Source organism: Silurus meridionalis, chromosome 23 (genome assembly GCF_014805685.1).
Source record: "Silurus meridionalis isolate SWU-2019-XX chromosome 23, ASM1480568v1, whole genome shotgun sequence".
Lineage (NCBI taxonomy): Eukaryota > Metazoa > Chordata > Actinopteri > Siluriformes > Siluridae > Silurus > Silurus meridionalis.
This window is the reverse complement of record NC_060906.1, coordinates 18,714,602-18,742,272: the sequence shown is the minus strand read 5'-3', so window position 1 is coordinate 18,742,272 and position 27,671 is coordinate 18,714,602. Positions and strand designations below refer to the sequence as shown.

General features: G+C 39.9%; 1 protein-coding gene across 3 annotated transcripts; it reads left to right on the top strand.

Annotated features, from left to right (window-relative positions):
• Nucleotides 1–1,506: 1,506 nt before the first annotated feature.
• On the top strand, nucleotides 1,507–27,436 carry hmbox1b (homeobox containing 1 b). 3 transcript variants are annotated; one of them, XM_046836179.1, is made up of 10 exons: nucleotides 1,507–1,701; nucleotides 10,362–10,853; nucleotides 15,269–15,354; nucleotides 15,635–15,745; nucleotides 17,647–17,800; nucleotides 20,501–20,583; nucleotides 22,370–22,465; nucleotides 24,638–24,729; nucleotides 25,969–26,052; nucleotides 26,144–27,436. In XM_046836179.1, the coding sequence occupies exons 2-10, from the start codon at nucleotides 10,363–10,365 to the stop codon at nucleotides 26,285–26,287; spliced, it is 1,341 nt and encodes a 446-aa protein (XP_046692135.1). In that variant the 5' UTR covers nucleotides 1,507–1,701; nucleotide 10,362; the 3' UTR covers nucleotides 26,288–27,436. The 3 variants fall into 3 exon arrangements, with proteins under 3 accessions (XP_046692135.1, XP_046692134.1, XP_046692133.1); XM_046836178.1 differs by having other exon boundaries at nucleotides 24,635–24,729; XM_046836177.1 differs by having other exon boundaries at nucleotides 24,620–24,729.
• Nucleotides 27,437–27,671: the final 235 nt, after the last annotated feature.

The window sequence follows — 27,671 nt, the reverse complement described above, 5'->3', positions numbered from 1 at the left end:
AAAAAATAAAACTGCATAAGTTACACGGATTAGATAGATAGATAGATAGATAGATAGATAGATAGATAGATAGATAGATAGATAGATAGATAGAAATGCAGAAATCTGGGCCTTTATATTTAATTACAGTAAAGGAATAAGTATATATATATACTATATGTAGTACAATATGATACATGTACATTGTAAGTACAATGGTACAAAACGATATACACTGTGTGCCAACAGATGGTATACAGACATATCGTACCAGTCAAAGGTTTGGACACCTTCTCTTTCACAGGTTTTTCTTTATTTGTATTATTTTCTACATTGTACATTAATACTAAAGACATCCAAACTATGAAAGAATATGTATAGAATTGTGTAGTAAAAAAAAAAACATGTTAAAGAACCCTTTGCTTTGATGCCAGCTTGGCAAACTCATGGGATTCTCCAATCTAATTCATGAAGTAGTCACCTTGAATAGTTTTCAGTTCACAGGTGAACCTTATCAAGAGTTCATTTGTGAGATTTCTTGCCTTCTTACTGTTCTTTAGAGCATCTGTTGTCTTGTGCAATGATTAATAATAAAATAAAATAAAGACAAACCGCTGAAGGAGGAGGAGTGTCGCGAATTTTGACAGGTAGTGTACATAGGATATTCTGTGAATTTTTCATTATATACAGTTTTGTAAGTTGTCTGTCTGTCTGTCTGTCTGTCTGTCTGTCTGTCTGTCTGTCTGTCTGTCTGTCTATCTATCTATCTATCTATCTATCTATCTATCTATCTATCTCAATCATAAATTAGGGGAACTGTAGCAGCTTTCCATTATTCAATCCCTACGTAACTCCTCTTTTCTTTTTACTTTTTCAATCACTTCCCTCTGGCAGGAAGCTGCAGACCATCGGGACCAAAACCCCACACTGCAACATTCCCACTAAGATATCACTAATCTCTGATCACTCATTCAACCTGATCACTAATACCAAGCATCCACCCAACATGTCTGACCTGCTTTCATAAACACTACCATTACAGTAATGTAACTCACACAGTTTATTTAGGATGTAACACAATCAATAAAGACTATTATATTGCAACCCTGCAATATAATTACTTATTCGGGAAAATGATCTTTGCACTGCCTCACTTTAACTTGAACTTTCTTTAGGTCCTTAACTTCATTTATTTTCCTAGATTTAAAAAAAAAAAACATTTTATATTTGTTTATCACCACACACCATGTCAAATTCCTTGACCCATCATACTTAGCAATTTTAAGCTTTTAAGATGATTCTGATATAGTTTGTATATAATGAAGCATTTTCGATCAAGTTTGATTTTTGGCCCTTCACAGGAAAATGTTTTGGCACCACATACTGTCCTTCATATTGCTATTTAGTGAAACAAAGTGGGAAACAAAACCAGCCTCGACGGTTCCCACTTGTAGAACCACATTTCCCATGACGCTCGTGGTGAAGAGCTTCCGGGTTTTGATGGCAACCTCGCTGTTGTCAGTCAGACAAAAGGCGAGACAGTCCGCCTCTCTGATTGAACCCGAGTGAGCAGGGCCGGGGCAGGGCTGCAGGAAAAACACAATCCATGCACGATATTCAGATGTGAAAAATAAACGGGATTTGCTCGTCGTCAGCACTCGGGGAAGTCAGTAAATGCTCTGCTGGCCTGGGACGGTCGCAATATTCACATCTATCCTGAAGGTAGGACTTTGCATTCTTTATTTCTAAAGAGGAATTAGCCTGCCATTAGCAGCGACTTTATATCTTTGTTTTATGATATATTTGTGTATATGGTCCAGGCCTTGAATCCAGACTGTAACACACAGTCCGCCAATGCATTGCAATGCTTTAGAGAAAAGACCTGAATGCATGCACGGATCAAAATGTAGATTCTGGATATCGATGCGAATTTATTTAGCTAGCTAGTTTAACTTGTGTGTGTGTGTGTGTGTGTGTGTGAGAGAGAGAGCGCGAGCGCGTGCGCGCGCTTCAGTGTATTTGTGCGCGCGCGCGCCAGCCTCTCAGCTAGCAGGGGAGAAAAAACACGATAACATCTGATTTCTTAAAAGTTTACCTGAAAAGCGGTGAAGCTGGTTATCTCGTTAATGCACACATTTGTATGTCACTTTGTTTATTAAATGCATGCAAATTACACTTCTAAGTGCGTTTACCTTTTTATATATAAACCTTAAATAACTGAAATTGCATGCATCAGTATTAATGATGGTTATTGTTATCCATGTGCTGTTTTTGCATGATCTTGCCAGTGGAACCGGCATGCATTGTGCTGAGCTAAGCTTCCTCCTTCAGCACACTGAACATGAACAGTCTTGGGATTTTTTTTTTCCCCTTGCAAAAGGTCAGGACGGTGTTAGAAATTCAGCCCAGAAGCAATGTAGCTCTTCTATTTAAGCCCCATGTATTGTTGCAAAAGAATCCAGAAGTAATACACTTAAATGCACCAGGTTTGGTGCACATGAGCATGGATGAGTGTACAGGCTGATTGAGGGATGGCTTGATCTTTTATTTATTTCAGCACGATCCTGAGAGTGGAGTTATTTTTGGCTTATAATGGGCGGTTTGCTGCAATCAAGCTATTGCAGGCCAAGCCCACAAAGCCTGAGGCCTTATATTTATATGACTGGAGTAGTTATGATGTGCATCTTGCTACACTTTCATTTGGGCGTATTTTATATGATATCTTGTGTTTTTGAGTATTATTAGATTTTAATCACGTTTGGTCCATTTTATAATACAATAGTGATGATTGCACTAGGATTTCTGTATTACATGTTTTTCCCTTTTTAAGATTAGCTCAGATAGGTGAGGTTGATATTTGATTGATGAAGCCCTGTCCTCCAGATCTTAGGTGGACTTCGTTCCTTTGAGTCCCATTCAACGCGTGTATGAGGTGCAGCTCAATAATGTATGTTCAGTGCGACGAAGATTTGCAAATCGCTGCTCCCCAAAGTTCCCCCTGCGAATTCATATATCACGTGTAGAAGAGTGACTGATACGACCGCTTCAGAAAATACACCTTAAAGAAATCAGGATTATAGTTTTTTTGTTGTCCGTGTACAAAGATTTGATATTGTTCTATCTGGTTGCCAGATGTTTTTATCAACAGGCATCCGCAAAAAAAAAAAATTCTCTCAAAACTTATTTTTTTTCTCTCTCAGAGACTTTACACAAAAGTTACAGAAGTTCTGCACATTTTCCAGGTTATTTGTTTAAATAAGGTATAAAAAATAGCCAATTGCACCTTTTTAATATGCATTACATCCCTATTCTGATATCTGATGCAGGTGATCATTACACAATTTCATTACTTTATGATACTAATGGATCGACTATAATCTGAACTTGAATTACTCTCTCATTACGTTTAAATCACTTCACCTGTGTGCACTTCAGCCAAACGTCAAATTATGTATATGTGGTTAAATCGGGACCAAAACCACGAGTCTGTAAATGCCATGATTCATCCTAATGCACAAAACCGGAGCTTCTGAGTTCGTTCATGATGCTCGCACGCAATATAACGCATTTAGAGATTGATGTTAAGGAAACGACATTTGCATATTTTATCCTCCTTCACATTTTCTTCTCATCGTCTGGACTGATGTCGCATTGCGTTGTCTTTTAATTGGTAAACCGTATAACCTTCTGTGGAACATCTTCAGACTGGATGTTGTTTATTGGGGGAAAACCTACAGGTCGTGGTCCACATAAGATCTCATGAACAGATACACAGTAAATGCTTCCTTTGTATAGTTTAACCTGGTGAGGATGCTGTGAAAGGCGGTTGAGTATTGTTGGTATTGTACGTGTTTTAGTAAGTATGCATTCAAGGTTGTTTGTTAAGAAGAATGGAGACACAATACTCCTCAACTGAACTCTCAAGGATGCATCTTTTTTTTTTTTTTTTTTTTTTTTCTGGAATTTTAATATAGTAAATAAAGTCTTAAGTGTGTAAATGGTTTATAATGTTTAATTAAAGGTAAATGTAGTTCCACTTGTTAAAACACGTATCAAGGCCACAAAACGTTTATGCGTTTTACTCCACTACGGTGACGCAGTAGCAGAGATTTTTATCTATTTTTTCATTTTAAGTCATTCATCTGTTTTTATTTTGCACTGTGACCCAAATTCCTCTCACAAATCAACCTTTTTTTTTGGCAGTAAATGAAAATCTGGGCTGCGGCTGTGTCAGGGATCATAATGCCATAAGCGTTCCTGCACAAATCATTTATCATCATAATGGCGACGCAGAGAAATGGCGCTTCTGTGTGTTTTATTTATTTATTTATTTTTTCCTTTCTTTTCTTCTCTGAAATGAGAGGAAATGAGAGATGGCGGCGTGGATGTATGCAAACCCGGCGCGCTTCATAAAAACTCAATCGGAATACCGCGTATCTTTTTAGAATGCGCATAATCGACGTTCGTGTTCGCTTCCTGTAGGTGTGTGTTGATGTTTGAAGAAAGTGGAATTATCATTCTTCTTCTTCTTCTTTTTTTGGTGCAGTGCCTTGCAGTGGTGAACGAGACTCGTCTTACGCAGTCCCTTCTCCCGCTGCTAACCAGCACCTGCAGCGTCACTGCTGCAGCCTAGCTTTCCCTGTGCTTTATGACCCTGAGGAAAGTGGCGCAACCTGTGGGGTGACTGTGCTATTCCTTTCTATGCTGTCTTATAGCAACCTGGCCATCGGTGCACTGATTAAATGCAGGACGATTAGGGTTTTTTGCTGCAGATGACAGCGGTGTGTCATAAGTGCTGCTTTATGCCAGTTAGTCTCGCTCCTCCTGCTCTGTATGCATCTCTTTATCACTTGCAGTCAGTCTCTCATGCCCTTGTCTCATGACGTGGCCTATTTTAAGAAAAGGGAACAATCTGCCCGTTTATTACATTTTTCCTACTTAAGTGTTTTATAAGTATTAAATGAAACCAGTTAGGTTTAGGCATCTGTCCTGCATTCTTGTAACATTCCCAAATGGAAAAACTACACATTTTATATAAAAAAAAATTTTTATAGGCTTAGTGCTTTGAAGTCACAGCTCATCTGTTTTATTTCTATTTTGTCTTTTTTGTTATATATATATATATATATATATATATATGCATCCCATACTTTAGGTTAAATCTAAACTGGTGTTCTCAGGCTGGAAAATGATTGAAAAAGGAGTGCTCCACATAAATGCAGCTAAAGGAATAACTAAGTGTTATGTGTGAGGAGTTTTTGGGAAAGGATTCTTCAGTGACAGTCTGAGGTAAAGCTGCAGATTTCGGTTAATAGATTCCAATTCATCAAAAGGTGTTCAGTAGGATTGAGGTCGGCGCTCTGTAGCAGGTCAATCAAGATCTTCCACTCCAACCAATGTAAACCATATGTTCATGGACCTGGTTTTGTGCACAGGGGAATTGTCATGTTGGAGCAGGTTTGGATCTCTTGGTTCAAGTGTAGGGGAAAATTCTATGCAAATTCATCGAAGGACATTCTATACAATTGTGTGCCTTGTGTTTGTGGTAGACAGATGTCCAAATATTTTTGTCCATTTAGTACATCTTTTTTTTTGGTATAAATTTATATACCGTAATTTCCGGACTATAAAGCGCACCCATATATTTGACACAGATTTATATTTTGAACATAAGCCGTCTACACTAATGAACTTTACACAGGCTTTAACGAAAGACACGTTACACACGGTGTAACGGGTAAAATATGTTGTGGCTCCTTTAAGAGCAGAGCGGTATTTTGGGAATAGCCTGGCACTGCATTCTTCCGGTATTACTGCGCGTGTGCAAGACCGAGGAATATGTCGTTATTATTTTCTGATGCTCATTTCTAAGTTTCTTTGACTAACCCTTAACGCTGTTGCCAAGAAAAATAAAAAAGCACGAGTTTTGGAAACCTGTCTGTGCTTATATGATTTCTGTTGCAACTGGAGTTAGCGCGCTCTCCCTTCACCCAGACTCAACGCGCTACAACGGCTTGTGTCTAAACAGTAGCCTACCAAGAAAGTCATTGTTCACCGTCTTCCTTTCACAAATATTTCTCCCGAGAGTTTTTCTTTTGGCATCGTCGTGTGTTTAAAAATCACCCGATGGACCTTTTTTTCTCCCGATGCCGTGCAGCTCAGAACACAGGTGAGTTTGTTTTTTTTTTTTTTTTTTTTTTTCCTCCCCGTTTCCGTTCAAAAATTCCATTGGTCTAATGTTATGTCGCTCTGTTTTTTGGCTTGAAGTTTGTGAAACCGGGAAAAACCCAGGCAAAATCCGTAAATAAGCCGCTTCGTTGTTTAAGCCGCGGGGTTCAAAACGTGGGAAAAAAGTAGGGGCTTATAGTCCGAAAAATACGGTAATATATATAATAATTTTTTTTTATTTAATTTCAGTGCAAAACTACCGAAGCAAAGTTGCACTTGATCCATGCTTGGTTAATCCCCTACATGTCCTAGTGATTGATTTGTAAAAAAAATTGTAAAACACAATTACAAAAATGAACCACAGTCGACTGATATAGACTGACATTATGTTTGGCCAATTTTCTTTTTCCCCCTTCATGCCATAAAATCTAATTCTTAATTAATAAGATGTAATAAAGAATATTGCTTAAATGTAACGCATATATTGAACACGAGACTCTGGAATCAGTGCACTTGTTACCAGGTTTTTGTACCTGTGCCTACCTGTAGCCCAAACTACAGCTGTTTAACAGCTCACTAACAATAGAGTTCCAAAAACATACTCTCCCTCTCTCCAGATGTTATCCTCATTCTCTCTTTCTCCAGATGTTACTATCGTGTTCTCTCTCTCTCTCTCTCTCTCTCTCTCTCTCTCTCCCTCTCCCCAAAATGTTATCCTCGTTCTCTCTCTTTAAATGTTACTCTTGTGTTTTCTCTCTCTCTCTCTTCAGGCGTTACTCTCGTTCTCTCTTTATCTCTCCAAACGTTACTCTCGTTTTCTTTTTCTCTCTAAATGTTACTCTCATTCTCTCTCTCTCTCTCTCTCTCTCTCTCTCTCTGTTATCCTAGTTCTCTCTCCAGGTGTTACTATCGTTCTCTCTCCAAATGTGTTTCGAGCGTTCGGCTTTAGTTTTGTGCCGTACCGTTGGCTTTGGTTCGGACGGCCTCAGTTGATTCTGCATGTTGACTCCGCGCCGGAGCTCGTTGGTGAGGAACAGTCTGATTGGTCAATTAGCTTAGTGGAAAAACTGAACACACTTGTCATTCTTGCTCTTGTCTTTGCAACTTAGCAGACATGTTTAACGGATTCATGTAGCTTTTTTCAGTAATGATTTTTTAATTTGCAGCACAATAGGCCTGACCTCTAGTCTTAACTTGTGCACACACGCTGGCAAGATGATGGAAAATGGACCTGAGGCACTCGGTTACAGAACAAACGCAAATCCGAGAGCGCCATATGGCATGATGCTCCTTTCTATCTCATAGACTATAAAACTGCTTGTTCATTTATTAACATAAAAGTAATTATAATGTAATTGGCTGACACCAAGAACAAGTCTGAATGCTTCATCATGTTCGGAGTATAAACTAACTGAGTAGCTGGAATGTTTAAAAAAAATTGCTTAGCCATTTAGCATGAATTTTCCATTCAGCCTGTATGTAGTGGCTTAGAGATACCAGGTTAATGTGTGATTTATTTAAGCCTGGGTTTATGGATTTTGGGCAGACTTTTTATATATCATTATACCAAGGAGCTGTTTAATGCTCTCTTCTGATTGGTCAGAAAGTGGTGTTCATTTTCTTTTTCTTTCATAAATGCAATATTGTAGCTAGACCAGGCAATGCTTTTCCTGTTTGTCCAACTTGTACCCACTGTAGCCTGAGATTTCTATTTTTGGCTGACAGAAGTTAACGTGGGCTTCTGCTGTTGTAGCTGCTCAGACTTTAGGTCCGAGTTGTTGTGCCTTCAAGATGCTCACAGAAGGTCACAGTTGTAAAGAGAGTTTTTGAGTTACTGTGGGTTTCCTGTCAAGTTATATTGTCTCAAAGCAGCTTTACAGAATTTTAATAGTTAAGGTGAATGGTGTGCATTAATCCCTGATGAGCAGCCATGGTGACTGTGGCAAGGAAAAACTACCAGTCTGACTGTCTCTAATTAAGAAGGTGTTTTCCATCCGCAGAACTGTTGGTTGCTGGATGGGTTTTTTTTGCACTGTTTAGTGTAAACTTTAGATGTGTGTGTGTGTGTGTGTGTGTGTGTGTGTGTGTGTGTGTGTGTGTGTGTGAGAGAGAAGCTTTGGAGATCTGCATTTTCTGCAAGACTCAAACCAGCCTTTCTGGAACCAACAAGCCACAGTACATTACTGAAGCTCTTATCATGATGAAATGTCAGCGTCCATCGGAATGTCCAGTTATCACCACTCGCAGACTGTCTAACTGTATACCTGTACATTATACTGTCTCACTCTCTTTGTGGATGATAACTCGGCACGCATGTAGCCTCCATTACAACTGGCTTTGAAAATTTGCGACATTGACTAAAAATGTGTTTATTGCTTTTGAAAGATTCCGTTTTTAAGTCTACACTAAACACACTAAAACCAGCATTTTCAAAAAGCGTCTTTTTGTTGACCGAAAACGGCGTCTCCGCGTGGACGAAAGGCTGATACGGAAAGGAAAAAGATGAGTTTTCGAAGGAGAACGTCCGGATATGGCCTGAGATTTCAAAATTTATTAGCTTGAAGTAGGAAAATGAGCATCTGTATACACCTTGGGTCCGAGAGAAGAAAAACTTGGGTCCTAGCATTCATGTGAATGTTACTTTGAGATGCATTGAACCTGAACTTTGTTGTAGACCAAGTACATCCCTTCATGGCAGTGGCGTTCCTGCCATATTGTAAAACCCGTTAGCGTTGATTTGCCCTTAAAATTTGCACGATTTCAAGTCAATTAATTGTGCATTTGTGCTGGATAGACATGTTTGAATTTTCAGGTTTTGTCTTGGTGCCAGATACGTCAGCAAACCTTCAGAGGTCTTATTGAGTCCATACTCGACAAGGTCAGATCTGTTTTAGCAGCACAAGGGGCAGGTGGTTTTAATGTTATGACTGATTTGTGTACAATTAAAGGGTCATATTGTATATACATGTTCTTTTCATATAGTCCTGTGATGTCTTAGTTAGTTCTGTTCTGCCTCATGTAACTTTAGGCTGTTTTATGTAGCACATGTGTGCTGGAGGAATGTGTAGTTTTGCTGTGAACTGGACCAAATGTATATGGTTGAAATGACAGGAAGACACTTGGCAGTTGACTAATCGTAAACGTGTTAAAATAAACAAAGACGAATCTTAGAAAAACACCATATAATTATATATAGATTCTGTTTGGCTTGATGACATTTCAAACCCGAACCCGTTAACATACTTAAACAATGGCCGTGATGAATGCATTGAATAATAGCCTTTTATTTATATATAAAGTTTGGTTATGTATGTTTTATGTAGCTTGACCTGTTCTTATCACACACAGTTGGAAATGTGACTTATCTATTTCCTCTCTGTGTGGAATTGGTTTGGACCGTATGATGTAAAATGCCTCAGAATGGTTGAAGTAAATCAGATTACATACCATCTGAGGAAATCACATATCACTGCTGAAGGGTTTCCATGGCAACGGCAGACATAAGTCACAATGAGCCATATTAATGAAGGCAGAACGTTTCCAGACGGGAGGAATTAGGTCACGTATAAAAAGGATTTTCCTTTTTATTGTCAGGACGTGCTGCAGAGTCGTTCTGCTGTGAGGAATGTCAGCCATTTTGAGGCGTAGCTTCATTTCCGTGCGCTTTAATGGCAAATTAAGATCATATTCTAAGTCTCATTTCATGCTTATGCCCCCTGACTGACGGTTCCATCACTGTTTGTAATCTTATCTTGACACATTTATAATAACCCACCATATAAGGGAAAGATTTGCTATATGTTTACCTGTAATTTGCATGCCTGAGTACACATACGCTTCAACATTCCAACCTTGAACTATAAACTTCTGCTCAGATGCATTATGGGTAAGTGTTTCTGCTAAGCATACATTTTCTGCTTGCTGCCTTTATTTAAGTTTCACATTTCAAGTTTAGGACTCAAATATGCTGACAAGTTTTGCTTGACTGATAACCCCTAAAGCTGTAATGAATAACCATGAATCCTAAACTTCTCACAGATGTAAAATGGGTAAAAATTAACCTGGTTAACATGACCAGGACTGTCGAGAAAAATGTCTTAAATACAGACAAGTCATATTTCATGATCTCCGGCCCTGCTGTCTAAATATTTACCGCTTAACCCAGTTTCTTGTCTCACAGAAATGTAAAATGTTTTCCCTCCTTTTTTCACCAGGATGTCCCAGTATACAGACGAGCCGCGCTTCACCATCGAGCAGATTGATCTGCTGCAGCGGCTACGGCGGAGCGGCATGACCAAGCCCGAGATAGTTCATGCACTGGACACACTGGAGCGTCTCGACCGAGAGCACGGAGACAAGTTTGGGCGCCGTGGCTCCGCCTCCTCCTCCTGTGGCCCTGCTCCCTCTGGATCTGACCCCGCCCCCTCACATGGCACCAATGAAAGCTCCACCTCCCACATGGCCGTGTCTACTGCCACCACCGCCACGCAGACTCAGTTCCTCTCCCCGTCACCGAGCAACAGCTACGCCACCTCACCACCCGTCTCACTGGTCGCTGTTACGCAAAACGGGTCAGCCAACGGGAAACTGTCTCCACCCCGTTATCAGGCAGGAAACACTGCGGCAGCCGTGGCGGTGAGGCCGTATGGGTTTGATGGGACGGAGGAAGAGATGGATGTTGACGACAAGGTCGAGGACTTGATGAGGTCAGTGATCAGAAAAAAAATTCCTATCAAATTATATCAACGATTTAGTTTTATTCTGTAAATCGACACCCAGTCCAGGATGCTATAGACTTTATACACCGATCAGGCATAACTTTATGAGCCGTAAAGTGAAGAACAGTGATCTCTTTATTATTCTCTTTGTTATTAGGCAGCAAGTGAACATTTTGTCCTCAAAGTTGATGTGTTAAAAGCAGGAAAAATTGGTGAGTGTAAAATTTGAGTTGTCTAGATGTCTAAATTGTGATGTCTAGGCAGCTGGGTCTCCAAAACTGCAGCTCCTGTTGGATGTTCCTGGTCTGCAGTGGTCAGTATCTATCAAAAGTGCTCCAAGGAAGGAACAGTGGTGAACCAGCGACAGGGTTGTGGGCGGCCGAGGCTCATTGATGCACGTTAGGAGTGAAGGCTGAACTGTGTAGTCCGAACCAGCAGATGATCTCCTGTAGCTCAAACTGCTGAAGAAGTTGATTCTATTAATGCTCAATGGGTCAGAACTGTTTTGGCAGCAAAAGGGGACCAACACTGTATTTGGCAGGTGACCATAAGGTTTTGCCTGATTGGTGTAATTGGCAATAATATACCTTTTAGGTAACTTGGTAGCTGTTTGCAATTTTGTGTCGCCAACAAATGAGTAGCGCGCGACACTGGATGGCAACTTTTGTTGGTTTTAATTGCAGGGTGAAGTAGTAGCTGATGTTAGCTCTCTTGCTAAAAAGCTGTTATGATCATTGGTTTTAATATATAAAGCTGCTAGTGTTAATTTGATGATATTAAATGTGCTGGTAAATTTTGGATACTAGATTTAATTTGTGAGGTGAACATAGAGAGAGTTACTCTGACTAGATCATATAAAGAATAGAAGTCTAGCACTTGGCTATGTAGCTAGCAGTCTGAAGGAATTATAAATAAGCGCACACGTGCGGTGTTCACGTATTATTGTGAAACGTCGATGTTCCAGAATCAACATGGTGCACATCTGAGTAGAATTGCACCTTCTCTGTATTGGTTCAAGCCTGTATCTGGGATGCAGTGAGATTGGTGAAGTAGCATCTAATAGTAGTAACATGACTGGATTTTATTTTAAAACACAGACATTGACCTCAGCAGTTTCATCAGAAGGTGAGAAGAGAAACGCCTTCAACATAATATAACACAAGTCCAGGCTTGGATCAGTGTTTTTAATCTGTTTCCCGCCAAAATACTGGTTAAACCAGGTGTAGGGTTTCTTGTCAAGTTGTGTAATAATTTGGACTGAGACATATGGTATAATAAAGGTTTTATTGCCTGAACATTTTGTCTGTACAGTCAAACTGTGTTTTTTTTTTTTTTTTTTTTTTCTCCCCAAAAAAGGAAAATACTTTATAGAAAAAAAGAGAAAAAGGGACTACTATGCTAGCTGAACTCAACTCTTAACTACATTTTAGGAAGAAACATTATTTAAACATTAGTTTAAAAGATCCGTCTCACACCCATAACGTGCTTTGTATAAAGCATTAACACAGCTCTATTTTTTACTCTTATCGACATACGGCTAGTTTTTTTTTTATAAATAGTTCAGTTGAAAAAGAAATGTTTCCTTCATATTACATGTGTATGCTAATAGTGGGTACAGTGACTGTGTACAGTTTGGTACAAAAGAGTACAGCATAATGTGTATTGTATGAGTTTCAGGTCAAGATAAAGTCCAAGATAAACTGCTAGATAAGTGTTTTTATTTATTTATTTATCGACACTATTTCCGCAATGATAAGTTGACATGCGTACAGATCTTAAATGGACATTACTGCATAGGTGTAGCACAACTTAACTGCCGTTTTATATTTGATCAATTCCATGGTTATTGGTGGACTGCGAGGTGTTGCATGCCTGGAGTTCTCACTTCTTTAGAGCAAAGCTTGTGGTGTTCCAAACCGTGGTTTTGCCCCAAAGCATGATACTTGGTGTTCTATTCTAAATCAATTAGAACTAGAGCTAAAACGATTCCTCAAATTATTCACCTCGATGCTCCATTTAGTCTATTTAACTACACACGGAGCATTGCGTTTCCCCACGGATTTTAACTACTGACGCACCACCTGCTGGAGCGATCTGGACTAGTGAACACAGAAGATGCTGGAGAGTAAAAAAAAAATTGAGGAACAGGGAGTAGATTTATGTGAAAGCCCGTTTTTACTACATAAAAAAAAAGGTTTGCTACCACGCGATTCAAAGGGATTTGGCAAACAAAGTCTACTATCACTGGAGAGAACACGACCGATGAAGCAGAGGAGGCTACAGCCGTTCAGGCTACATGGATCACAGTGGATGCACTAGACATGTTTAAGAGTAAAGAAGTCAGGATTGTGTTGAATGAAGTTGGAATTGCGAGACATGAAGTCAGAATCAGGCCAAAGAAAACGACCGAAAGTTTCCAAAGTTTGGGATAATTTCAAACTAAAACATAAAGAAAACCAAGTACAGTGCGTTTACCTTTTTATATTTTTCAGTCATATAAAATGTATTTTTATTTATAATTTTTTAAATACAGTGGAACCCACTTATCTCGACCTCGGTTACCTCGACAACCCTATTAAGTCGACGTTTTTGAAGTGGAACCGCCAAATTCTCGCTTTGTCTAAGCATTTTTTATCGGTTATGTCGAGCACGAGGGGGAAAAAATTTACCATTTAACGTCAGTTATCTCGGTGCAGCCGCAGAGGAACTCGCGAAAGTGGTGGAAAAATCAAGCCTTACAGCTGCTACAGGTGTTGTATTGTATACTGGTGAATCTCTGCTGTTAGTTATGCCTTTTGTTGTTAAATGTTATGTGATGAACGGGAGGTGAAAGCCGCACTTGGTAGAAGCGCGGTGCGGAACGTGGGATGAGCAGTAAAAGCATAGAATGAACACCGGCAGGATCGGGGGGGGAACGCGATGCGCTTTGGGAAGAAAAGCGCAGCCGTTGAGAGAGTGCCGGTGGGAAGGCACGTACCGGGATACGCATGAGCGATAACAACAACCGCCGTGAACCAACATATACCAACAATAACGGACAGTGAGAGTGTGGAAGTTTAAATAGGAGCTGGTGATGATGCTAAACGAGCACCATATGTGCACGATTGAAGCCGGGAGCTTCAGAGAAAGCGGCCGAGAAAGCACCTGCCGAAGCGGGCGTGGCAGGTGGATTCCTGACAGTTAACAAACATGTATGTGCATTTTTATAGCATGCCTTCATCAAACAAATCGCGGCAACGCTGTTGTGTAAAAAAAACCCTTTAAAAACACATGCATGCACATTCTCATTTATTAACGCACATCATGTACATAAAGAAATTTTAAGCACGTAATATACTGCCGCCATATTGATTTTCGTTTATCTCTATCATCGGTTATCTCGATGCTTTTTGGCAACCCCCTAGGACATCGACATAACCGGGTTCCACTGTATATGACTATTTTATTTTTGTGTTTTGATGTAATATGGCAATAAAATGCACTAAATGGGTTTAGTTGTCAACAGATATACTTGTATGCAATTTCAGCATCAAAATTAAAATAATTTTTGCTTTCTAGAAAAATTTACGAGACCTGCCTTACTTTCTTTTGTATATTTAGTATTGCTATTTAATAATAATTTAAAAAAGTACTTTTAGCCACTATTCCGGCGATTAATCGAGTAATCGGATAAGAGCACGCACAATTACTAAAATAATCGATAGCTACAGCCCTGATGTAAAGCCACATCAAGTGTTTAAACCATTAACAGCACCCGGTAACACAATTTCACACACTTGAAACAATTATTTTCAGCCGCTCTGTGTGCTTTTTTGTAAGTTCGGATTGAAAAAGGGATCTTTGCCCTGAACAGATGCATGTCATTGCATTAATTTTTCAGCATGGATGATGTACAACCTTTCCCATCTCAGATGTTAGCCTGACTCGGAAAATCCCTCTTATGTGCAGCCAAGAGAAAACGCCACTGCTAATAGTCAAATTTATGTAAACACAATATACTTCCTAAGACACTGTGACGAGACATCATCTACACACAGATTTATGTAGTTTGTATGCGTTTCCTTAATAATACCTAGCTTAGCATTTTTATTACATCGTTACAATCTTTGACATAGTGGTTTAGATTTCTGGAACTTCCGAATACCAGAGTTTAGGCATTGAACTTGGAGCTTACACACCTTCACTGGACTAGATGATTCATTTAAGCATCTCTAATGAGTTTATGATTTCACTACCCCAATGCTCACATTGGCTACAAGTGACCTGACACTGAAGAAACATCCTCAGTGCTAGAAGTTTATATAAACCAGTGTCTTCATTACATTATCAGGGAGCTGCTTTCTGGGGCACAAAGCTGCTTGGATGTTTCATGCTTCATCAATGTGTGACATCTGTGTGATTAGGAGGGACAGCAGTTTGGTGAAAGAGGAGATCAAGGCTTTTCTGGCTAACCGGCGCATCTCTCAGGCAGTTGTGGCCCAGGTCACAGGTTAGTGGGTTTTTTTTTTTTTATTTTTTTTCTTCTTTTGAGACTTTCATAAGGGTCTGACATTCAACCTACAGGTCTTTCATCAAGAATTTAAATTTAACCCTCTGGTTCTCAGCAGGTCCTCACTTTTAACCTGATATTTGGCCTTGCATGCACTGATTTCACCATGTTACTTCTTCAATTCAAATAAAAGTAATTGTTACTACTAATTTGCTATTTTATTGTTTGTAGTTTTTTTTTTTGTTTGCACCATTGGTCTGTCTGTTTCTCTTTCTCTCAGGAATCAGTCAGAGTCGGATCTCCCACTGGCTCCTGCAGCAGGGATCTGATCTGAGTGAGCAAAAGAAACGAGCCTTTTATCGCTGGTACCAGCTGGAAAAGACCACTCCAGGTTTGATGGTGCTTGTGTGTGCGCGCAATATGAACTTTATAGCCCTCTTTAATTAATTTGTGTAATTAGCTTCTCGCTTTTAGCTCTAATGTCTTGAATGCAAAGACATTTTTTTTTGGTGTGGTTATATTTGGTAGCGCTGATAATCTGGTAACAATACTACTCAGCATTAGCCATCTGCTTACTCAGTGATACTCTAACCACAGAAACTTCTTTCCTGTTTACTTGGGTTTTGTGTGCCAAAAAGCTATTTTATATCCAGTATTTTAGAAGAGTAGTACATGATTGCAATACAAAGTCAGATAAATGAGAGAAGACCGAGCGGGTGCACTTACAGTACAGTGAGGTCATCATGAGCTACATCCAGTAATGTGAAAAACCAAGTTGTGTGCATTGTTGTTGTTGTTGTTGTTAGATTAATACATTTGAATAATACTTAGTATTTACTCAAGACGTTTTCTGATAATTCCATACAAAGTTACATATGTCAGCTATTTAAGAGGTACCAAAGTGAACACCTCACCATATTTTGCCGTTTCCACCGAACTCCATCGTTAAAGCTTATACACATAATTCTGCAGAAATCAAAACGCGCCCAAGCAAGTAGCAGTTCTGCAGTCAGAGGAGAGCAGGTGCAAGTGTGGGGAACAGAAAGGCTTTTCAGAATGCACAGCACAGTAAAGCACAGGAATCTTTCGCAACAGAGGGAACAGGATCATCTTAACCTGTTGTGACTTCTGAGAGGCTTTTCTGCTCACCATAGTTCAGGGTTTCTACACGTTTAGGAAAAGCATGAAAAAGTATTTCGATTTTCAGGTCTGGATTAGTATAGAAAAAAAGCGTAGAGTATTGAAAAATGTGTCCATACCGTTTTTGCATTCACTTTTCTAAAATATAAAATTAAGAATTTGTAAAAATTAAAAAAAAAAAAAAAAAAAAATTATACTACTTTTGATAGATAGATAGATAGATAGATAGATAGATAGATAGATAGATAGATAGATAGATAGATAGGAGTATGAGAAATATAATTTTTATTTTATTTAATTTTTTAAAAACAAAGGCTCATTAATCCGAATACATCTGAAAACTGTTTTCATCTAAAAAAAGGCGTTTACTTACTTTCCGGCTTTTTAAACGTTGCTGCAATGATTTTAGATGCGTTTTAAATCGTTTTCAAAAATTTTTTTTTTTTTTTTGGTGGGTTTTTTGTTTTTGTATTTGTTTTTCTTTCTTTCAACTTTGTCTATTTTTTCGTTGACTGAAAACGCTGTAGCCGTGTGGACGAAAAACCAAAACAGAGAGAAAATGATGCGTTTTTAATCAAACACTTATTAGTGTGGACATGGCCAAGAGATGTTTGTTTTGACCTTTTAGTTCTGTTTTGTTGTTTATTGTTTAACTGCACATAAACAATCTTTCTTTTGCTGTAGGATTGAAAGTTTACAGTTAAAAAATTTTATTCATAAATAATAAATATTGCATTGTTTATTGAATTTGTATGAGCTACAGCAGCTGCAACCTTGCGACAATTATTTGGTAATATAATAGCATCCATCAGAGATTCTGACTGTTACATACATCAGAGATTGTAACCTACGTTGGGATTTAAAATCGTTATTTCATATGTTTAGTACGGTCTTTAGAGAACTCTGCATATTTGAGTCTGGAAAAGTATGGAACTTTTTAAATGTAAAATGTGTAGCAACCCTGAAAGTGTGTTTGAGTTGCTGTAGACTTCCTGTTAGCTTGAGTTTACACACACACTGCTGGAAATGCGTGTGCGCCATTGTGCAGAACTGATCATCATAATCACCACATTGTATTTACTTATGACTTTGCTCTATTTCTTAACCTACTTCAAATAACCACAATAATCACAAGTCTGTGTGTGTTTTCAGGTGCCACTCTGAACATGCGTCCTGCCCCCATGACTCTGGATGAGATTGAGTGGCGTCAGACTCCGCCCCCAATAAGTTCAGCCACAGGCAGCTTCCGCCTACGCAGAGGCAGCCGCTTCACCTGGAGGAAAGAGTGTCTTGCTGTGATGGAGAGGTGAGCGTGAGAGCAAGATTGCAAGCACACATGGACTCCGTGATGAGCAGTGTTATTGGATGCGAGTCTACATGAGTGAATGCATAATGTCTATGCAAACATTTCAGCTTGTTTGAAACAGGTCATAGCTGGAACTTCTAATATTTGCACTTTCACTGTTTGTATTGTGTATTTTGTTTAGTTAAATTTTTGCCAATTTCTTGTGTAAGTTTTTGGGACGTCTCTATGACCCACCCTAAGAGAGAAAGAAAAACAGAAGCTTTATTCTTGCCACATCTTCGTTACAGCACAGTGAAATTCTTTATTCTCATATCAAAGAGATGTTGGGAAGCTGGGGTTTAGAGCACAGGGATGGCCATGAAATGGCGCCTAATGGTGCATAAAGGGTTAAGAGCCTTGCTAAAGAAGTGGCATGGCAGCTTGGTGATACCCACGCTTGAACCCCCTAACTTTCCGATCAGTAACCCTTACCTTATTTCCTCAGTAGCTGAGCTTTCAACCCCCAAATATATAATAGAAACAAGCTTTAGTGATCTACCATTAATATCCACCCTGACATGTACATTTCAAGCTTAAGAAATGTACTGTGGTGATCAGAGCAGAAGTGGTGTTCACGGGTTACACACTGATCAGGCAAAACATTATGACCACCTGCCTAAGATTGTGTTGGTCCACCTTGTGCTGCCAACAGTTCGGACCCTTCGAGCATTAACATCAACTTCTTTAGCAGTTTGAGTTACAGTAGACCGGACCACACAGACCAGCCTTCGCTCCCCACGTGCATCAATAAGCATAGGACTAATAATAATAATAGGACTTGATTTGCTGTATGCCAGTCTAAAGGACTCATACAGCACCACCACGCTGCCTGCACTGGGGCAAGTAGACCATACCTTATTCTGCTTCAGCCTCACTACAAACGAAGGGTGAGGAGACGACCCACCACCATACACTCATTCAGGAAGTGTTACCTGAGGGAGAGCAGATTGAGGGACTGTTTCGGTAATGCAGACTGGGAACATTGAGGAGGTTGTTGACTGCACTACTGACTTCATCAACTTCTGTATGGACGTTGTTCCGGTAAAAACTGTATGCTGCTATGCTAACAACAAGCCCTGGATCACGACATCAAGGGTCTTCTAAAACAGAAGAAGAGGGCCTTTCAGGACTGTGATCAGCAGAAGCTTAAGAGGGTGCAGAGGGAACCCATAGTCCAGCTCAGGGAGGCAGAGGAACAGTACAAGAGGAAGCTGAAGCAGATGTTGCAGAACAACAGCATGAAGGAGGTGTGGGAAGGGATGAAGATAATCACCGGATGCAGCCTAAAGCGGGGTAACACCACTGAAGGAGATGTGGGAAGAGCGAACCAGCTGTACACTGCACCCCCACCCCACTTCCGCTCTCTCTACCCCTTTGGAACTAACTGTAGCTTCCACCCACGATCACGGCAGACCAGGTGTGCAGAGAGCTGATTAGGCTTTGTCCTAGCAAAGCACTTTGGCCTGGTGGAGTTTCTCCACGTCTGCTGAAGGAGGGAGACCCTCTACAGCCCATCTATAACCTGAGCCTGGGACAGGAGAGGGTCCCGCGGCTGTGGAAAACATCCTGGATCATCCCAGTTCCAAAAGCAGCCACGGCCCAGAGAGCTGAATGACTTCAGGCCAGACGTCCTGACATCTTGCATAATGAAGACAATGGAGCGGGTGCTGCTACACCACATGACTCCTCAGGTCCGCCATGCCCTCGACCCTCTTCAGTTTGCGTACCAGGAGAATGTGGAGGTGGAAGACGCCATTATCTACATGCCACACGATCCCACTCTCACTTGGACAGCGCCAGCGGGGCTGTGCGGATCACATTTCTTCTCCAGAGCTTTTCCAGCTGCTGCTCCTCAGATGGGAGTGGGCTCACCTGAGCATGGGCAATCCACTGCACAGCATCATCTCCAGGCAGAGGAGCAGCTTCAGTGAAAGTTTGCTGTCATTTCCCTGCTTCACTGACAGACTGAGGAAGTTGTTCCTTCCCCATTCCATGCGGCTCTTCAATTCTACTCCCTCAGCTGAACTGTACTACACACTGTACACTATGCACATTAACACTCCGGTTTGCACAGAACTCTCCAAAACGCTTTGAGTCGCACAGGACTCGATAAACACTGTGTTTTGCACAGACTCTATTCTTTAATGTACCTTTTCAGTTTGGTATTTAGTAGTATTTATTGCATGCCTTATTACCTATGTTTGTGGATACTGCTGGAAGCTGTAAATTTCCCATTGGGATGAATAAAGTGTCTGTCTCTGTCTGTCTGTGTCGATGCAGTTGCTGAAAATAATTTAGACAGTAAATTGAATCCATGCAATTGAGTAAAGATCTGAATATTTGAGGCATTGATACTGGTGAGACTTTCACACTCTTGAGAATAAGTCGGAAAACTGTATGTGGCAAATCAGGAGTGCAGATTGACTGAGGGGGTGGGATGAGGTGCAAAAACAACACATTTGCATGCTTTGTGTTCCAGTTAGGAAAAAGAAACAGGACTGTACAAGATTTTCTTCTCAAATAAAGCACTGACAGCTGCTGTTAACATTAGCAGGTCTGGACAGGTTTTATGCAGTGGATTGTTAGATTTTTTTTTGTCTTCATTCCCATTTAAAAGCACATGCATATCCAAAATCAACAGCTGTATTTCCCCCTTCATAGCTACTTCAACGACAACCAGTATCCTGATGAAGCCAAAAGAGAGGAGATCGCTAATGCATGCAACGCAGTCATACAAAAGCCGGGTAGGTAAACAATATACAAGCACACACGCGTTATTCAAATGTTAACTTTATTTAGCACAGTGTTCACACCTCGGCTGAGATTTATCCAGTCATTTACACATACATTTGTGGCATTTAGCAGACGCCATTGTCCAGAGCTTTGCCCAGTGTGTATCTCTCTCTCTCTGTCTTTCTCTCGCTCTCTCTGTCTCATGTCTGTTACATCCTACATAAACAGGGCCGTTTCTTGCTTTTCGAACCCTGGGTTTCCTATAGTAACCCCCCATGGCTCTGCCCTCCCACCAGAATGCTCCACTCCTACACCATACAAATCATTAACATTAAATGTGTTAACCTTTTTTTTATGGAATTGTTAATGTTTGCAAAATTGCCTGAATTCAAGTATGTAAACATTTACTGTATCTTAAACTTCAGCAGAAAAATAGTAAATAATTAAAATGGGCAGTCCGTGTTTGTTTGGATAAGTTTTTATATCTTGTGCAAATTTGTTTTTAATTATTGTTGAAAACATATATAGATAAATATGTGTGTTTTTATATATATATATATATATATATATATATATATATACACACACGCACACACCGTATTTTTCGGACTATAAGCCGCTACTTTTTTCCCATGTTTTGAACCCTGCGGCTTATTTATGAATTTTTCCTGGGTTTTTCCCGGTTTCACAAACTTCAAGCCAAAAAACTGGAACCCCATAACATTAGACCGATGAAATTTCCGAAAGGAAACGAAAAACGCACCCCACCTGTGTTCTGAGCTGCACGGCATCCGAGAAAAAAAAGTTTTTTTTTAAACGCACGACGATGCCAAAAGATAAACTGCCGAGAGAAATAGATGTGAAAGGAATGAGGAAGACAGTGAACAATGACTTTCTTGGTCGGCTACTGTTTAGATACAAGCCGTTGTAACGCGTTGAGTCTGGATGAAGGGAGAGCTCGCTAACTCCAGTTGCAACTGAAATCATATAAGCACAGACAGGTTTCCAAAACTCCTGCTTTTTTATTTTTCTTGGCAACAGCGTTACGAGTTAGTCAAAGAAACTTAGAAATGAGCATCAGAAAATAATAAGGACATATTCCTCGGTCTCCACACAAGCAGTAACACCAGAAAAATGCGGTGCCAGGCTATTCCCAAAATACCGCTCTGCTCTTAAAGGAGCCACAACATATTTCACCCGTTACACCATGTAACAGACACTGTCTTTTATTAAAGCCTGTGTAAAGTTCATTAGTTTCAGCTTATAGACAGGTGTGGCTTATTTAAGTTTAAAATAAAAATGTGTCAAATTTAGTGGGTGCAGCTTATATATGGTTGCGCTTAATAGTCCAGAAATTAGTGTGTGTATATATACACACACACATATGTGTGTGTGTGTGTGTGTGTGTGTGTGTGTGTGTGTGTGTGTGTGTGTGTGTGTGTGTGTGTGTGTGTGTGTGTGTATATTAGTTTTACAAATACATAACTTAGCATGAACACTAATGTGTGCAATTTCCTTGATAACCAATCGAGGGGACTCTTTATTATATCGCAATATTGACCACAATAATCACATTTTCCCCAAATCGTGCAGCCTGAGATTTAACCAAATCCTTCACATCCATTTTATGCAAAGCAGCAGTTTCTGCAATTCTGCGATATTTCTCAAAATATTTTCGACTTTATTCTTTATTCGTAATCTTATTTTATATATAAAAAGGACATGTGAAATTGATTGTAAGCAGCTGGATTTGAGGAGGAATGTCCGTGTCCATGGCAGATGTTCTGGTCTTTGCAGGGAAAAAGCTGTCCGATTTTGAGCGAGTGACGTCCTTGAAGGTCTACAACTGGTTTGCTAACCGTCGCAAAGAGATCAAGAGGAGGGCCAACATTGGTAAAGTGTTTTCACGCTTTCTTTTCTAGTAAAATCTTGGTCTTAAAGTCTTGGTCATTTCATGCATTTTGAGGGGAATCCAATCCAGTTGCTCAAACTAAATGCGATCGATTAACTCGCACCCCTTTGCTCGATTATGAATTTGTCCCAGTGTTTTGAAGCAGTATGTTCAATGCTCCGAATGTGATCTGATTAGAGCGACCTTATTGTTGCCGATTGCAACTATTCACCCTTCAGTGGAGGCATTTCCTCACCGTCTACAACAAAGCGTTCTCTCTCTTTCTCTCCTGATGGGTGGCGTAGCATTGCTCCCATCAAGCGGCATGTTCATGAGCTTAACTGCCTGGGGAATCCCCGCTCCAAGAATCCTCTTTGCATAGAGCACCTGGAAACAAGGAGCAACACAGGAAATGGGTCGTCAGTATTGTGTGCTCATTTGTAGACTAGTTAGGATACAACAGTGGAATTTCAATCTGGCATTCTGAGGATGGAATTTGACCACACATTGAAATCCATGTGGTTGAAATCCGAATCCTGATCCAGGAGGCATGAAACCACCAGGTGCAAACAGGGTCGGCGATGAGGTCTTTCAGCTCCGTTTATGCAATGTTATTGCGTATTTGAGTCATTTTATCCCCCCTGCCATCTGCTGTTACTGTACTGATTACTGTCCTAAGTAAAATTATGCCTTCTGGTTTTAATAAACGACTGTCTACTATGCTACACAATCAGTAACAGCTTTGCAAGAGAGAGAAATCAAAAATGGCATTCCTGAAACGAGAAGCATTTAACAGTTTTGTTAGTGCTCTAAACATTGGCAAGATTTATTCAAAACAGCTTAGCCCTGCGTTCCCGTGCTATTGCTAACACAACCTTGCTGACATCCCATCTGTGTTTTTTGTAAATTAAGGGTTGTATTCAGTGTCAAGGCTTGAGAAATAGACAATCATGTACACCAGGGGTCTCCAAACTTTTTTTCTGTGGGAGTTACATTATTTTTCCATTCTTTATTGGGGGCCGGTTCTGTAACAGAAAATTACATGGGCCAGAGTGACTACCAGAATTATTGTGGAGATTTTATTACGATCTAAAATGTATTTATTATGCTAGATTAGTTTATCATTTTGTTCCACACCATGCAGGAAAATTAGCATTACTTTTTAAAAGATATATAGTCTATGAAAAAATGTCATTGTGGTCGTAATAATGCTCTTTTTAATATTCATTGCTTTTAAAATCAAAACATTTACTTGCTTATGCATCTGCTTATGGCTGTTTGGGTGAATCTAAGAAATAATTGGGCTTATGTTTGAAAGTAAAGGTTTATTGAGTGGATTTTACGGAGCGCTAGGTTAGATCATACTTGCTAAAAACTGATTAATCAACCTGGATAATGAATAATAAAAAAGTCAAATAGTACTATAAATACATAAAACTGTACTGAATTGTGAAAGTGTGAAATAAATATTAAATATTATTCAAATATATAATTATAAAAATAATTCATTAGAAACTAAGAAATATAATAGTGCTCTCTGAAACAAACACGTGTTCTCAGTGATTCTCCTCTAGAGGCCACTCTCGTAACCACAGCGGACCAGAAGGTGGAAAAACTATCTGTATGGATTTTCGCCGATAGTTTGTTTATTCTGAGAGCCAACCTTTCTCAAATACAGAGAGTTTATATTTAAATTTCTTTGAAAACGTGAGGGGGGGGGCCATATTTGGTCCACAGGTCGTACTTTGGAGACCCCGTGATGTACACAGATTAACGATGCACAGATGTATTATTTTGTACATTTGCATCATTTGTATTTTATTCCATCATAAACAGCTTGGCATAAGCTGTGATGGTGCAGTTCATTGTTGTACAAATGAAAAAGAAGAGGAAAAAAAAATAGTAAAGCTCTGAAACCATTTTTCCATTCAACTTTTAGAAAACGTTTTACTGGTTTATTAGTACAAAATTAGCACCTAGTGGACACATGGGGGCGGGGGGGGAATGGGATTTCTATAATTGCGACGTTTAAGAGGGAGTGTGTGTTTATAAACGCAGGAGGGGGCAGGTGTACAGATCATGGATGAATGCATGCTTGGTCTCGTGTGCTAGTCGCTTAGTGGGTTTTTTAAGTAGCTTCAGATGTGTCATGGCAGGGTCTTTTTTCCAAGAAGCCACAATCCTGGAGAGTCACGGAATCGACGTGCAGAGTCCTGGCGGCCACTCCAACAGCGACGACATCGATGGCAACGACTACACTGAGCAGGTAAGGGATCCACTATAGACTTTTACATCACACTGGTGTGAGTGTGTCTACATGGCCACTGGATTGTGGAAGTGTATTTTCTAGTGTTCCCAGGATAAACTTTGCATTTACTACTATCTGTGATGATCGCAAATGTTGAGCTTTTTTATGAGTTGCTCAGTAGCTCCTAGTTTTATAACCACAATGACTGTAAAAGACTGTTGAAAGAACATTACTCATAATCTTACACTCCAGTGCTCATGTTAGTTCTCACTCTCCAGTGTCCTGTATTGTTGAAAGATTTTTGATGTCACCCAAATGAGGATGGGTTCCCCTTTTGCGTCTCCTCTCAAGGATCTTCCTCATAACATCTAAGGGAGTTTTTCCTTACCACAGTCAACAAGGCTGATCATCAGGGATAAATGCACACCATTCACCTTTACTGTTAAATTCTGTAAAGCTGCTTTGAGACAATGTCTCTTGTGAAAAACTCTATAGAAATAAACATGACTTGACTTTGACTACAACATTGGAAAGGATCAAGTGAAGATTGAAGACAAATTATGTCTGTCTTATTTTTATTTTTTATTTGTCTGGAATTGCCTTCTCATATCTGAAAGACCTTCTGAATATATGCAAATGCTAATTGTTTTGGTTGGTGCATGAAGGGATAAATAATCCCACTATCAGCCCGGAAGTTTAAAGTCATGTGATGTGAGTTTAACTGATACTTGCACATTGATTTATTACATTACCTCTGGTTTTAAACTTCAGCAAAGATTTAAAAGACCTCCTAAGCTACACTGCTGTTGAATTCTCCAATTGGTGTGTTTTTTATATATTTTTTTTAATGTTGTTTGTTTGTTTGTTTGTTTGTTTTTTAAACATGCTGGTGCCAAAATGAAGCTTTCTCCTTTAGATTTGACAGTTTTTGCCCTAACATTTGCATAAATAAACTGACCTGAGGAAAAATTATCGACTTGAAACAAGCATAACAAGCGATGTTTCTTTTAAAAAACCAAAAACAAATAAAAGGTCTCTAAAGTCGGCTAAAACGCCCGATATCTGTAGCCGCCGCAATGTAATGCGATCATGTGACCAGCCTGCTTTATGGATCGCATATAATTGGGACCTCTGGTGTTCAATCAGTATTATTGCATTAGATAATTAATTAATAGATTGCTGATATCTAGGATGTGAGGTGTTTTTGCATTGTTATTACTTGTACAATGGATTTATTTTTTGGTCATGTACACCCAGGCTTGTGATTTGCCCTACTTTGAGAAGAGACAGTTGGCCCGGCCGTTCGGTTTCTACAGGCTCGAGCCGACATCACCGACCCAGGTAATGAACAAACGACACACTACAGCTATTTATGTTTTTAGACTATTTGATATGCTTAATGGCATCATGTGTCTCTTGTTTTTTGTTTCAGGATGACAGCACGAACAATGCAGACCATCAGGATCCCATCTCCCTTGCTGTGGAGATGGCAGCTGTCAATCACAGCATCTTGGCCCTGTCTCGCCCAGGGGGTGTGGCCAGCGATATTAAAACGGAGGCGCTGGATGACGACTGAGGGAGGGCCTTCTGGAAGGAGCTGCGTGTGTGTGTGCGTGCGTGTGTGTGTGGCGAAATGGATGCGTGCTGTATTGTTTCCAGAGCGGAGGTGGACTCTTGTGATGACTCCATGCTCAGACGTGGGTCACTCTCTTCCTCTGCATCCTCTCATTACACTGTATCTGAAAATGGCCATCTAGTCCAGGTTTTATTCCTCAGCCTGGGACTGTGTTAAAAACAAAAACAAACAAAACAAAAACACGAAGGTCCTCCTCATGTTTTCTGGAATCTTCCACAGTGTGGGGCCGTCCTTTCTTTAACCCGACCCCAACCTTTACCTCATTCCGCTCCAGGAGTGTGTCGTGCTTTTTGCGTCTCATCCCTCATCGGTGCTTCCTGGAAGTGGCGTCGTCTTTTTCCCGCTGACGTGCAGGAGCTTTTTGCGGACATTTCTAACGTCAGCGTGTGCAGGTGAGCGCGTGTGTGTGTGTGTGAAGAGTGTGTGCTGCACACCGGACTTCTGCATTGACTGACAGCTGTGTGTATTTAGGCGCTTGAACACTTTTATTCCCTCTGAAAGTCAGTTTTATTTTTATTATTACTATAATTATTACATTTTTATTTTAAAATTTATTTTTATTTTTTTTGTTGTTCTGGAAGGAGGTGAACTGAAATCTAACCGAGCAAAGTTGAAACTAATAAGATACGGTTTTCAAAAATGCCAAAGGATGGAAACTTAAGTCCCCTGGACTATAAAGCAACGGTCAGCTGAAAGCCTCTAAACACAAAATGACTGTATTTTCTGGACTATAAGGTGTTGGTTACTGGAACCCCTTCAAATAACCTCGCAGCAGAAGATTTCCCATTACAGAGCGCGTTCCTCGAACTTTTTTGTAGTACCCTAGACTGTTATTTTTGTTACAGATACAGAATTTACTGTTCTATTACGCATATCCGTGGAACTGGCAGGTTAGGGAACTTTAGGGGCTTTGGAAATGGTAGCCATGCATCATGTACATGACTTGTTTATTAGCTACTGAATTAAAGGTGTTCCTCAAACTAGCACCCACAGGGGTAGAACCCTCCAGTCCAGAAGATCCAGTGATGGTGTTTCTAATTTTTATTGTCGAGCTTCACCCAAAGTGGATTGGAGTAAATCCTTTCTTGACTTCTGTTTTGTTTTTTTTGTTTTTTTTAAGTATTTATTTTCTTTTTCTATGTTCATATGATTACTGAGTAATAAGCTAAATCTCAATCATGGCCTAAACACTTGTAAGTTCTCGTGCAATGACCGCAGTAGAGAAAGAGAGAGAGAGAGAGAGAAGACTGAGTGCTCTTATCTTAACCCTAAACCTCATAGTCTGGCCAGTGCATCATCATTTCTTGATGCTGTATGATTTTCT

Bases quoted from the DNA above. Each gene is read 5' to 3' on its own strand.
- hmbox1b (XM_046836177.1), top strand. From the start codon at position 10,363: ATGTCCCAGTATACAGACGAGCCGCGCTTCACCATCGAGCAGATTGAT. The intron at 15,355-15,634 runs GTTAGTGGGTTT...TCTTTCTCTCAG, and splicing joins AGTTGTGGCCCAGGTCACAG to GAATCAGTCAGAGTCGGATC. The intron at 22,466-24,619 runs GTAAAGTGTTTT...GTGTCATGGCAG, and splicing joins CAAGAGGAGGGCCAACATTG to GGTCTTTTTTCCAAGAAGCC.